This window comes from Buteo buteo, chromosome 19, assembly GCF_964188355.1.
Source record: "Buteo buteo chromosome 19, bButBut1.hap1.1, whole genome shotgun sequence".
Taxonomy (NCBI): Eukaryota; Metazoa; Chordata; class Aves; order Accipitriformes; family Accipitridae; genus Buteo; species Buteo buteo.
In genome coordinates, this window is record NC_134189.1 from 20,086,888 (window position 1) to 20,099,642 (window position 12,755).

The 12,755-nt window shown below is 40.7% G+C and overlaps 1 protein-coding gene across 3 annotated transcripts in view; it reads right to left on the reverse strand.

Annotated features, from left to right (window-relative positions):
- The window catches only part of ITPR2 (inositol 1,4,5-trisphosphate receptor type 2), a 268,975-nt gene that overhangs the window by 43,800 nt on the left and 212,420 nt on the right, over window positions 1-12,755 (reverse strand). For all 3 annotated transcript variants that reach the window (XM_075051507.1, XM_075051506.1, XM_075051508.1), the window contains 4 exons: window positions 8,930-9,037; window positions 6,264-6,456; window positions 3,284-3,409; window positions 255-430 (listed from right to left, as the gene is read on the reverse strand). In XM_075051507.1, coding sequence (XP_074907608.1) covers window positions 255-430; window positions 3,284-3,409; window positions 6,264-6,456; window positions 8,930-9,037 — 603 coding nt within the window. The remainder of the gene's footprint in view (window positions 1-254; window positions 431-3,283; window positions 3,410-6,263; window positions 6,457-8,929; window positions 9,038-12,755) is intronic.

Consider the following 12,755-nt stretch of genomic DNA (forward strand, 5'->3'; position numbering starts at 1 on the left):
TTTCACATTGTTTTTATTTTTTAAAATATTTGCATATGCTCAAAACCAAAACAGCTTTTTTCTTTGCTTCCCACTTTGCTGATACTGCTGTTTCAGGATGACTGGAAATGATTTTTTTTTTTTTTTGGCTTAACTAGTGAACCAGAAAAAGAAGTTCTTTTCACAGCTCTAATCAAGGACTTTTTTTAATAGGAGACCCTTAATATCTGTGAGTCTGCTGAAAGGGAAATTCTGCTTGCTTTTTAAGTACTTACATTAGCAGCACCAAGAAGTATCAAGGTAGGACCAAGCCCTATAGTATATATAGACCTGAGAATAACAGACACCAAAAAGGGTCGAATACCAACAGGCTTGGAGATGAAAAACAGCATTGCTGTACAGAACGCCACTGCTATCCAAAGGAGGACTGAAAACAACGGAGAGAGTGTGCCTGTATAGAGGAGAAAGGGAGATTTGAGAAAGGCATCTTTGGAGACTCCATTTTTCACCAAGAAACAGATCCAAAAGATCAATTCCTTTGCCAATACAGCTAACAAAAATCGTGATTCGTGCATCACAACTGCTGACCACAACTTGCCCTAATTGCAGCAAGAGCTATTATTATCATAGTATTGTTGATTTTTGTGCAGGTAATAATAAGAGCAGCTAATGAAATTTCCATTAAAATCCAAGGAGTGCTCAGAGATAAAACAGTTTACCCTTCTGGAGCAAGCTACTAATCAGCTCCCTTCTGCAGGGATCATTAGGGCTCCTCCGGTCTAATTCCATGATTGCTCAGCTACAGAAATAGCCAGTCCTCGGGGCGGCGCAGCAAGTGGCACCACGCTGCAGTGTCACGTTTCGATCCCCAACAGCACCAAAGTGCCCCGGTTTTAGAAAAGCAGCTTTCTTCGGAGCGGCTGCAGGTGTTCAGCGGGAACCTCCGTCTCTGCACGGGAGCAAGGCACTTGCCGCAGCGGGAGGCAGCCACAGGGACTTCGGCAGGAGCGGGCAGCATCTGCATTGCCGAGAGCAGCTGAATAGCTGTGCCTTGCTCCTGGGGAGGCGGTGGGTCCCGCGTCCTGCTGAGCTCCCGCGGGCGCGCGAACCCCTGCCTTCAGAGTCAGTCTCTTCGCCGCTCTGCAAGATGCTGGCTCGAGGCTCTCCCTGAGTTTTGAGCGATGCCCCTATTTTCCCTCTCTCCTCTGCTTAAAGCCCTGGAAACACACCATGTTGCTGTGATATAAAAAGCACATTCAGATCGCAGGGCACTGTCACTCTTGTACACTGACTTCTATTGTTATCAGATGAACTGAGAGGTCAGTGACGGGGGAGAAGGGAATAGAAAATTTAGCTAGACTCACAATAGAAATCATGCTATCTCTTTGGCAACAGATACACAGCTGAGCAGCATCAGTGGGATTAGAAAACAATGAGATGAGGCCCTAGCCTCAACACTCAGATGGCATCTGAACTTCTCCAAAGTTCAGGAGTGTATATCCTTGGCAGGAGGTTCAAGGTCGGCTCTGCTAGTTTCTTCGCCAACAAGATTTGGAAACTTTTAACAGAACCTAGAAAATAACTTCCAAGTGAATCTGAAAGGTGAGGCCAAAGCACTCAGTGTTTCTTTAACAAATCATTTTTTCTTCTTCCCTACTGCAGGTCAAACAATTTCAGGTCGCAGAACCTACGCCGGTAACGTGTGCAGACATGCACGCCGCAGGCAAGGAGTCCTCATCTGGAGCACAGTTTCACTTATGTCATATGATGTAAGAACTGCAGAAATCTACTGAAAGGCAGCATTCTTGGGATGATTAGATCAGCCCAGACACCTCAGACATCTGAGCATGGGGGGATTTACACAAAGTAAAGGGGAAAAACGGGAGACGAACTCTGGCTGTGAGATCAGGTTTTGGTGGAGGGGGAAGCTGGAAGCGAGGAGGCTGCCTCACGACCTGCTCGTCCCATTTGGCCACACCTATTGTTTATTGCTCAGGAATCGCTTTTGCTTTTACAAGCAACAGGAACTGGAATCCTGAAATGCGCTATCACTGAAATCACTGGATTACTGGGGCCACTTAAACTAATACTATATAAATCTGCAGTTCAAAGTAAGTATTAATACCTACTGATTGCAGACCAGAGGATTTCTGTGAGTAAAGATTAGCTAAAATTTAGTAGCTTAAAAGGTTTATTTTTAACTCTTTATTTCTCCTCTCACCCTGCACGGGCTTTAATGTGTGTGCACTCCGAGTGACTCTTCAGTTTACAAACAGGAAAGCACAAAGCACAAACACTTCTCTTTTACTCGGCACAGCGCTGCAAACTTTGCTACGCAAAGCTGCGGAGGTGCCTGCACCGTGACCTGCGGAGACCACCCCGCAGGGTGAAAGGGCAACGTGGTCTCCATGCCAATATATTTTAATCTGCTGCCTTTCTGTTTAGCCAGCCAACAGGAATGTTTGCTTGTGCCAGCTCTGGTGTTTGTGAAAAGCACATGTATCTACTAGAAGCTGGACTGCTTCCACCAGCCCAGTTCACATGCCATCAGACAGAGGTGACTTTCAGTCACATTACTGACTGGACTGGACACGAATCAAAGACCCAGAGGTGAATGGCTCTACTCCCATTACCAGTATTCTGAACTATTTAGTCTCCTTTATCCCAATTAAGCTTGTTGTGGATTCGAAGAGGCCTCCCGCTAGCCTGCTGCATTTATTTAATGAAATTTATTATTTGCTATATTTCCTGTGGCATGTGATGAAGCAGAGACAGAATCATAGGTTTTAAGCAAATCTTTATATAATGTGTTTAGCCTCTGCAACAGTTATATCCTTTTATCCCAATAAACAAAATAGTCAAAAGCCAACAAGCTAGTTTTCAAATCATTCTATTCCATATGTTTTTAAGACTGCAAGTCATTCAGTTTGGTCAGTTTTAAGGAATCTCTGTCCCTCTGCTGCTGCCAGGAATCCTTCTTCAGCTCAGAAGCTGTAACTGAATGTGTGCAGTAGTACACTGCAATATGGCAATGTAAAAAAAAAAAAAAAAAAAAGAATTAGCTCATCTAGATAATCTTCAGCTTAGCAGCTATGTTCTGTCTATTTTACTTCACATCGTATGGGCCATGTGACACACAGAAGATCAACTACCACATTTCAGACAACATCTGGTATCTACTTAGAAGATACTAAATGGCTTCTGCAGATATGAGCATACCTGAAGATGCAGTTTTATATAACCGTTACCTTAGAATTGAAAGCATCTAAAATTAAAAGGAAAAATAAAATCAAACTCCACTTGCCTTCATCTCCATCGTCTCCAAAGGGGTAGAACAGAGCAACTGCTAAATTGATGAATACAGCAAGGTTGAAGGAAATGCTTCCCCAGAGAGAAATGTGTCTGGAGAACCAAAACAAGGGTGGATTATCTAGAAAGGGGAGAAGAGCAGCAATCAATGAAATGAAAGCAGGCAGGAACTCCATGAGTAATGGCCTCAAGGGAATTAAAAAATACAGATTAATGAAGAAAATATGCAGATCTTTAAAATAAACTAAAATAGACAAATATCAAACGTAAGTTTGCCATAAAACATAGTTTCAAGCACAGCTTTTAATCCAAAGATCCCAACAGAGTTTATTCTATATGAGAGTTTTGCCTCTGCTAAGATTTTAGGACTGGATCTTTAGGGAAGGAGTCTTTTCACCTGCCTCTGAAACTAGCCTCTGTGCATGGAGACACAAAATGAAAGAAACAAATGGATTTTAGTACTCTGCATGTCAGTCAACCAGAAGACCCAGAACGGGTCATCTAAATGACCCATTTGGACCAAGTACACTGATGACATTATTCAAAGAATGATGGAATAGGCAAGGTTTCAGAACTGCCGTATCTTCCCCACCTCTGTCAAACCAAATACATATTGATCTACTCTGGGGAGCAGGTAAAATTTGGTCTGACTGGGATTTGGTTCTATGAAAGCTGACTATTTTCTGAGTATGATCCTCAGATGTCCAAGGTTACCTCCTGACAAACAGGTCTGCTCTGTACTCCTGCTTAAAAGGACTCAAATGAAACGAGGATCTCCATGTGTCAAAGTGCTGTACAAATACACAGAAATAGTCTATATCCCAAAGAACTTATAACCTAGTTAGAAAAGACTAAAAAGGGAAATAGGGCAAAACAGCGTTAAGATTTTGTGTCCAGAGTCACATAAACGATTCACCAAAAAGGCTAGGAATAAGATCAGAGGGTACTAAGACCCAGGTAAGCACTTCATATATATGACTGCACTACAATATGTTTAAATGAACATTTAAAACAAGATTCTACGTGCAAAAGTGTGAAAAAATCTCTAGCCAGAGAGGTTTATTTATTTGAACATGATGTATTCCTATTAATTAGATTTTAAAGTACCAAGAACCTCCTGTAAGTATGCAGAGCATATTCCTGACTTGCCTGCACCCAGCTAACTTTTTATAAACAGCAGACTCCTTCAACTGCATGTGACTGTCTCAGGCTTTAGTCTAAATAGACTTTAACTGTGATTAGGTAAATATTCAGATTTCATTGTGATAACCTTATGCTGTTGACTGCTGAGATTTAAGCATTTGGAGCCACTGAAAATGCCATCTGTCAATTTAAGCAACACAGACTGCATGCTAACAGACACTTGGCTAAAGAATGAACCCAGCCTCAACCTGTATTATCTTTTCAAATAAAAAAAAACACATGGAGACTTGTAGGCCATTCCACTGATGAAAGGAATTGAGGAATTTCGGTTCTGAATAAAAATAAACCTGTTTTTTTTGCTTATAGCATTAGGCAGGTCTGGTCTATGTAAGTATAGGGTTGGGCTCTTTTATTTGTATTTCTTAAGCAAAGCCCACAGATATGATTTTGTTACTGGAGCAATTTTTCTACAATACAGTGACTTTTATTCCCAAACAGACTGTACAGATAGGGAGTTATTCTGGAATAATTTATTTTTCAACTTCTATTCTGGCCAGTTTGTCAGTACAGACAAGTTCTTACAGTGCCACCAAGGGAAGCGGACCTGGGCCGACAGGGTTCAGGCTGAAGACTTAACTACTGCCTCTGAAAATTACAGCCTGGGAATTGACATTTATAAAAACTGCAACCAACATTCATTTTTCCATCATGTTAAGGATGCTACATTAAACCAACATTAAACCATATTGCTTTGACTATCCAAACTCCCTGCTGTGCTGACCATAGATCCTATTCTTCACTTCCTTCCTAATCAATTGCGTAATGCTGCTGTGAGCAGCTGATGTGTGCCGCCCTAACAGCATCTGCATTTTAGCAGTGAATGAAGTAATCACTCTCACGTATTTTTATATATGTCTACATATATAAAATATAATTTTCTTCCTTATCCCTCAAGGATACTATAGATGCTGAATTAGTTTGCAGCCTTGATTCTTTGCTTCAAAAGCAAAGGGCAGAGTTGACAGTGGCTGAGCTGGCAGGAGCTTCTTGTCCCCGGGACGTGGGCAGCAGCAGCAACCCTGTTCCTGGTGAGGGCTAGCGGTGTAATGCCCACCAGTGAACTAAACAAGAAACTCAGGGTACCTGGCTTGGCTTCGTTGCACCTCCTCTTCGGGTCCCTGCTTTGATGTCTCCCCCATGATCTTGACTGTGCCTGTCAGATCTGCGAGCAGCTTACGGTGGTACCTGTGGCTCTCCCACTACCCCAGGACATACACCAGTATGGGCTAACAAACTGGGGCATACTGCAGCCTAGCCAAGCAAGGCTGATGTGAACTGGCAGAGGGGAACTGACTCTATGGGAATTGGGCAGATTTAAAGCAGCTGAGGTTCTGGTGAGAGATGTTTTTAAGTGACTGACATTTACAAGTTTTTTAATGGTCTTTTAGGAATCTTCAAACCTCAAATATGCAGCTACACATGTTTTTGTTAAATATTAGGGGCCTTGGCTTAATTAGGTGCAACTCTATTGAGTTTAGTAGAACTACACCCAGTTCATCCATCCCTCAATTTAGCTTTTGGAGTCCAAAACATCATCTTGAACACATTACTTATATTACTAACTGCTCCATAGTATGCCTCTTTTATGGTGGCATGCGAGTGTCTCAGTTGACCTATACTCTACTGACCTACAGTCTCAAGCCCTGAGCAGTTCTGCTTGTTGCACTATCGGAGTGAATAGAGAAAAGTGTACTATTAAAATGAAAGTATTTGAAGTCTTAAAAGCAGGGTTTTAGCATAATTAAGCTATTTTTTGAAATTGCAATACTTACTCCTAATTTTCTTTTGCCATTTCATCTCGTTGTAAAGATCCTCTGTCTGCTGGAAAAAGTCATTGACTTTGCTCCCTTGTTCATCTCTCTCTGTTGTATTGAATACCCGACTTTTGGATTCCCGAGTGAGGAATTCACAAATATTGGGGACAGGGAATACAATCTGTTCCATTGTTCTATCGTGGCGAACAATCTATAAATAAAATGTACGCTTTTTTCAGGATCAGTGACTTTCCAACCATTTTGTCATATCTTTTCTTGTTCACAGCTCCCCTTTTTTTTATAAATTAATGCATAAATTATTTGAACATTACAGTGAAGTTGAACTGATGAATCCTAAAACAAAGTAAAACTGCTTTTCTATTTTCAAAAGCCTGCCTCAAAATAAGGAGGCAAATACATGTCTCAAGCAAAACCTAGGTCCAAACTTTCCCCAAATATAAAAGTGTTCTAATTCAGAATGCTTCAATTTTGCAATAAATAGAAATTAATCTCTCCCAGTACACAGTGCAGAAGTTTGGGAGCTTTCTGCTCAGATCATGAAATTCTTTTCTCACCTTGAGTCTATTTCTATGATGAGATAAGCTGTGAAGGTGAACATGCAAAAATAGCACCTTGTTACTCAGACAGCACCCATATCTTGTCAGTCTTTATCTTCTTACTTGGCAAAAAACAAGGTTTTGCATTGTTTGTATTTCAGGGCCTACTGAGTTATCGGTGCATGAGCTAGATTTTATTCCATCTCACCACACTGTCATGAAAATTGCTTCCCCATGCTGATCATGGACTCTGCATTACTAAAAATATAGAAATGGGTAGAAAACCCATCTTGACTCCTAGACCCATGTCTCTAAACAGCCACCAGTGAAAAAAAACCCCACTATTTGACTTTCAAATCAGACAAATGAGATACCCTGATATAGAGAAGCTATATCTGAAATGCTGAACAGGTCTAAGACTGCTTTCAGAGAAAGACCAGCAAACATCCATTCGATATAGTAGCAATGCTGGGTTGAGTTTCACTCTTCCAGTTACAGTCCTGCATTAAAGAACCCTCCCTTCTCTCTGTCAATTCATTTTATTATGTGAACATACTAAAACCCCACCTATCTTCAGTCATTTTTAGGAGTAACATAGTCAAGCACATTTGCATTGGAGATGAAGGATAATTACTCTCATGTCTGCCCATGGGCATGTGCATTACGTGACGTTTGAGCAGGCAGTTCTGAAGTGTCCTAAGTAAATACTGGTGTCTTAGGCCAGCAGTCGTGCAATGAGACTATGTGACTAGCAGCTAACCTGGTAGGGTGAGCGAAGGAAGCCGACAGCACATCTTCAGTTCTGTTAGGGACTCAAATGAAGAGATAAGCTGCAGGTGCTGCTCTGCAGAATGACATTTTAAAAGCCTCCCTGAGAATAAAGGCCTCCATATCTGCTTGAGGAACAGGCTTTGCAGCCATGGGGTTTTAGCAGATTTCAGAAACTACACCAGGAAGAAGATATTGGCCACATAAAAGCAGACCGCATTGCTTGTTTAATGCTTAAATTTACAACCTACCCAGGTAACTCGCTGATAATTGCTAACAGATACCTCAAAAGCACCCAAAGTATTAAAATATGTGAAGAGAAGCACTGAGCTGCCCTCTGGACAACCACAGCCATGGAGCTTCCATCTATCCTGTGGTGGGATAACATGACCAGTATCAGGCAAAAAGGACGGTGGGAAAGAGAGAAGGACCCAGCCATGGCCTGTCTTGATGGCAGCCAGGACAACACAGACCTGAGGCGCTTGCGTCAAGGCTGCTCCCAATGCACGCAAGCTCAGGTCCAATGTTGATGGAGCCTCGGAGCCCACTGAGGGTAACATTATTGGCTCAGATTCAGGCTGGGCCTGTGTGCAACCATACTGTGCAGTTTTCATACTCGGCCAATTTTGGACTTGATACAGCATTTCCAAGAGAGAGCCAAGGTGCCTCCTCTTCCTGCAGTCTCTCGCAGCAGCTGCCTTTGCACCATAGAAATTCTCCTCCTTACAAAGTCACTAAGGTCTAGAGATACTATAGTTCCTAACTCCTATCTTGATGCCTATAATCCCATGAAATCTGTAAGAGCACAGGAACTGATATAAGAGTTAAGAATCTGAATACCTCTGTGGATCTTGATCTAAATCCAATCCATGGCAGGCATAAAGTTTAAAATAGAGAACAGAACTGATGAACCAGGCCAAGCCTTGGTCTTTTAAACAAAAGCCATACTGAATGTCTACACCACTTCAAAACCTCTTTGTACTCCAGCCAGACTTTTAATTTGATCAGTTAGCATCACTGGCTTTGAAACCCATGATTATTTATTTAAGTGATGTACCATACAAGATTATTTTTGACTTCATGACACAGCTACTATCCACAGTCATTATTTCCTTAACAAAACATGTTTGGTAACACACAGGAAAGCTACTGTAAAATGATTATTTGGAGCCACTTTTAATACAGGTGCATTCCTTTTTCTCCCATAGCCAAAAGCACATTATTCAACCTTCTCCTTCTCATAAATTATCTACACCAATTGAATAAGCTTTGCTGTTCAGAAGCTTAAAAAGAGGTGATACACCAAGCACAAGATGCAAACTTGTCTCATATTCAATCTTCTAGTGAGCAATTCTTTACCTCTATCTGTGCCGTATGATTGGCATAATACCTCAAGGCTTCATCTCCTTCATCTGGATCTGACCCTGGCTTCAGCATCTGTTGCAATGTTTTATTGTGACGAGCCAACTAGAAAAAGAAAAAAAAACTGATTTATATCCCGCTGCTATGTTTTCAGCTTTATCATCTTAGCTAACACAAATCCTCCTTCCCCCCACCCCCATATACTTACATGCTCAACCCAGTGGGGCTCTTTCCACAGATAACAACAAAAATTTAATTACTTGAGAACAATAGAAATAATTTAGTCTTAAAAAGTCAGCAGCAAGTCTTCAGCTGAGATTTATGAAAGACAGCTTAGCCTGCAGCCTAGATGGTTTTTGGAGGGCTTTTGACAAATGCCAAAAAATTAGACCGAATGCTTCTTTTCACTTAAGTTTAGACCTAAATTTGCATACCTCTGTCTATGTAATTACATTTACAATTAAATTTTCTCTGCAATTTCAAATGGCTAAACTGTTCTTCACCATGTTGTAGGTTGGTATTTCAGGGCTGCCAAGATAATGTCCATAACTATTTCAGAGGCAGCTGGACTGCAGTGGCAGGCAAATACGTTCTTAACTGTACAGTTTATATACATAGCACATATGTACACACACACACAAATATGTATCTCGTATAAACTTTTACAAATGATAGACTTTACATGATTCATAAAATACATCTGTTCTTGTTGAATAGTAAATATTTTAAATGCTCGATAGCTGCACAAAGTTTAATACTGAGAATGTCAGCAAATACATTCATGATGTCCTTTAGGCCAGTGAGAAACAAAGATCTAATTACAAGGCATGAGGAAACATTACTAACAATGCAATTTTCCCTATATCATAGTGAGTGGTTTTCATCCAGAAACTCTCAGTTTTTTCACCTATTTTAAGGTGGGGGAAAGCGAGGCAGGAAAGGAAAAGCTATTTTGCAGATGTGATCCAGGTCTTAATCACTACACCAACATTACCACAATGGACTAGACACAGATGTTAGAAACAAGGCAGGTACAGCACTGAAAATGACCACAGGAACTAGGCTTTGAAGTGATGATCACCACGGGTGGATTAGAATTGTACTACATGAAATAACACAGTATAGTGAGGAATTATAATATAATTGTAAATCTACAAAAAGAATGTCAGGAATCAAGTCTAAAAGTAACAATGGATCTAAACAGATATTGTAATAATTTAACCAGAAAGTGATCTCACTTGTTTATAAGCTATTTGCATGTCTCACCATCCCCTTTTTATCTAAGAATGGAGGGGGAGAGGTACATATACAATTTACTCTGTTTATTGAAGTTCCCTAGAATGTACTGATCAAAATAAATTTTCTCCTTGATCTTGATACAAACTTATTAATTAAAGATGAATAATAATAAATGGAATATCCCAAAGCAAGAGAATACCAGGAAAGAAATATTCAGGAAGAATAAATGTAATTCCTACAACTTCCTCATAGACAGAAGTCTGTTTGGCCCTGATAGTAGAGCCCTGAGCCAATGTGGCAGAACATCAGCCTTTTACAAAAAAGGCTCACGAGCAGATACTCAGGGAGACATGCAAAAAATCATATGGGGGTCAACTGCAGAGCAGTATTCTTTCCACCAATAATAGATTTCTGCCTTGAATAGTTATTTTTCTACTCTATCTAGCAAATGTATGTATAGTCTCATTACACGTATTAATATCTTACACAGCTTCCACTTATTTTTAAGACTAAAAAGGTTCTTTAAGACTATCTGACTCGTTCTTCTCCTTCACACGAGCCATATAACCTGATCCAGTCAGTAGTCTTTGCAGTATGCCCACAACATCTGCTTAGCAGGACAACTTGAATTCATTTTCTAGAGGTCTTTTGCATCTCCCTCAATACATGCTCTAGCATCATGAAGAAACAAGATGAGCTTGTGGAAACAAGGTAGTTACTGTTTAAAAATTCCCTTTAAACAGTGTTACAATTTTGCCTTTCAGCTTTATTGAATGTCCCTCTGCTTCTGTACTTATGAAAGGGCAAGCAAGAGCGCCCGATTCACCTTCTCTGTATCATTCATCATTCTGTACACTACTATCACGTCCTCTCTTATTTGTCTCTTCTTTAAATTAAAACAATCCCTATCTTTCCCATCCCTCCTCAAACAGAAGACTCTCTGTGACTCAATTATTTTCCTTGTCTATCTCCAAATGCCCTTTACTTTGGCTATATCTCTTCTTTAAGATACGAAGAAAAGAACTGACTAGACAGAACGCAATCACACCCTGCTTGGAGTGATGAATTAGCATAACCAGAAGCAAATATATTCCCCCTTTTTTATCTTTGGTAATACAGAGGAACTTTGCCTGTATCTTTACCCTTTTTTCTCCAATGTCAACCATTAAGATTTTGAGTTTTCTAATAAATGACAAGTCAAGGATGTAGGGATAGTTCCTCTCATATTAAAATTATGCCAGTTTGGAGAAAGGGACATGTGTAGATTCAGAAATTTCCATTAGTACCACAAAAAGTTTTCTATAAACATACTTGGATTTGTATACAGAACTGGAAATGCCATTTGTTAACCATATGAAATCTCAAGGTATTGCTTCCTGATATGCTTGTAACTGTCCGTAACTTTTGCTGTAAACGTATCTCCCAGTAAGTATCAGTAACAGAAGCTCCCTCACCGCATGGACTAGAAACAAAAACCATGTCAGCCCTCTCGTGCTGTAATGGGACTGACTAGCACAGTGTGTTAACAGACTGCTGCTGATTTGAGACAGCACTGATGCCGTGCATATTTCACTATCAGGTTTCATGTGAACAGCAGCCACGTAGAGTGTGATCAGTGATCTTCATTATACTTATACTTAGGGTGTGTTTTCAGGCAGCGACTGTCTTGTGCACTGATGTGTGTACAGAGCCTAGCACCACACAGCTGGGGCTTCCTGACACTAGCCCTAGACAAAATCATCTGAAGAACAGGCCAGGATCTTCCGTGCTAGCACCTCATCTGCCAGTAAAGACACATCAGAAATGACCAGGGACTGCTGACCAAGCTGGAGGAACTACAGCAGATTTCAGAAGGGAAACCTACCTAAAGGTGTCAGCAGTAGTGCTAGGCAATAAGCGCTCGTAACTTCATTTCTCTCTGCTTCCCCATCTCTCTATATCCACTTACCTTCTGTGGCCTAGACCTTCAGACAGCAACCTCAGGGCAAAGGGTCTATTTTCTGCTTGTATTGCAGTTCCTAAGTGGGATGGATTTCTCTACATTGACAGAATAGTAAGTACCGCTAATAATTCTGTATTGTCACAGCTACGTCAATGAAAGAATGGTGTGGACAGTAATCTGTGAAAGCTCAGATCTGAAGCAGAGGCCCACAGTAAGACACAGAACAGCTTTAGAAATGCTATGTTATTTGGCAACTACAATGTTTTCTGAAGCTCTGCTTTCATGATCCTTCCTTTGCTCTGTAATGAGCTCAAAGGCCCACATGGGCATAGGGGACTGTGTCAACAGACTCCTTGACCAGCGCAGAGCTTTTTGTGAGATCAAAGACATAGCAATGAAAATAACAATGTAGTGACAAACTGTGAACCTAAAATATGGAAAGCTTATCCAAGCTTATAATACACTCTAGGTGACAGTCTGTGACTGGCATGTAAAGGCCGTGCAAGCTCTGAATGACATTTTTTCATATTTAACTCCTGTGATGTAGTTAAGTGTTATTTCCGAAGTGCTGCACAAACCTTTTGGGGCAGCTGGAGGACAAGACACTGGATGGGCATGGACAATAGCAACTATAATGAAAAG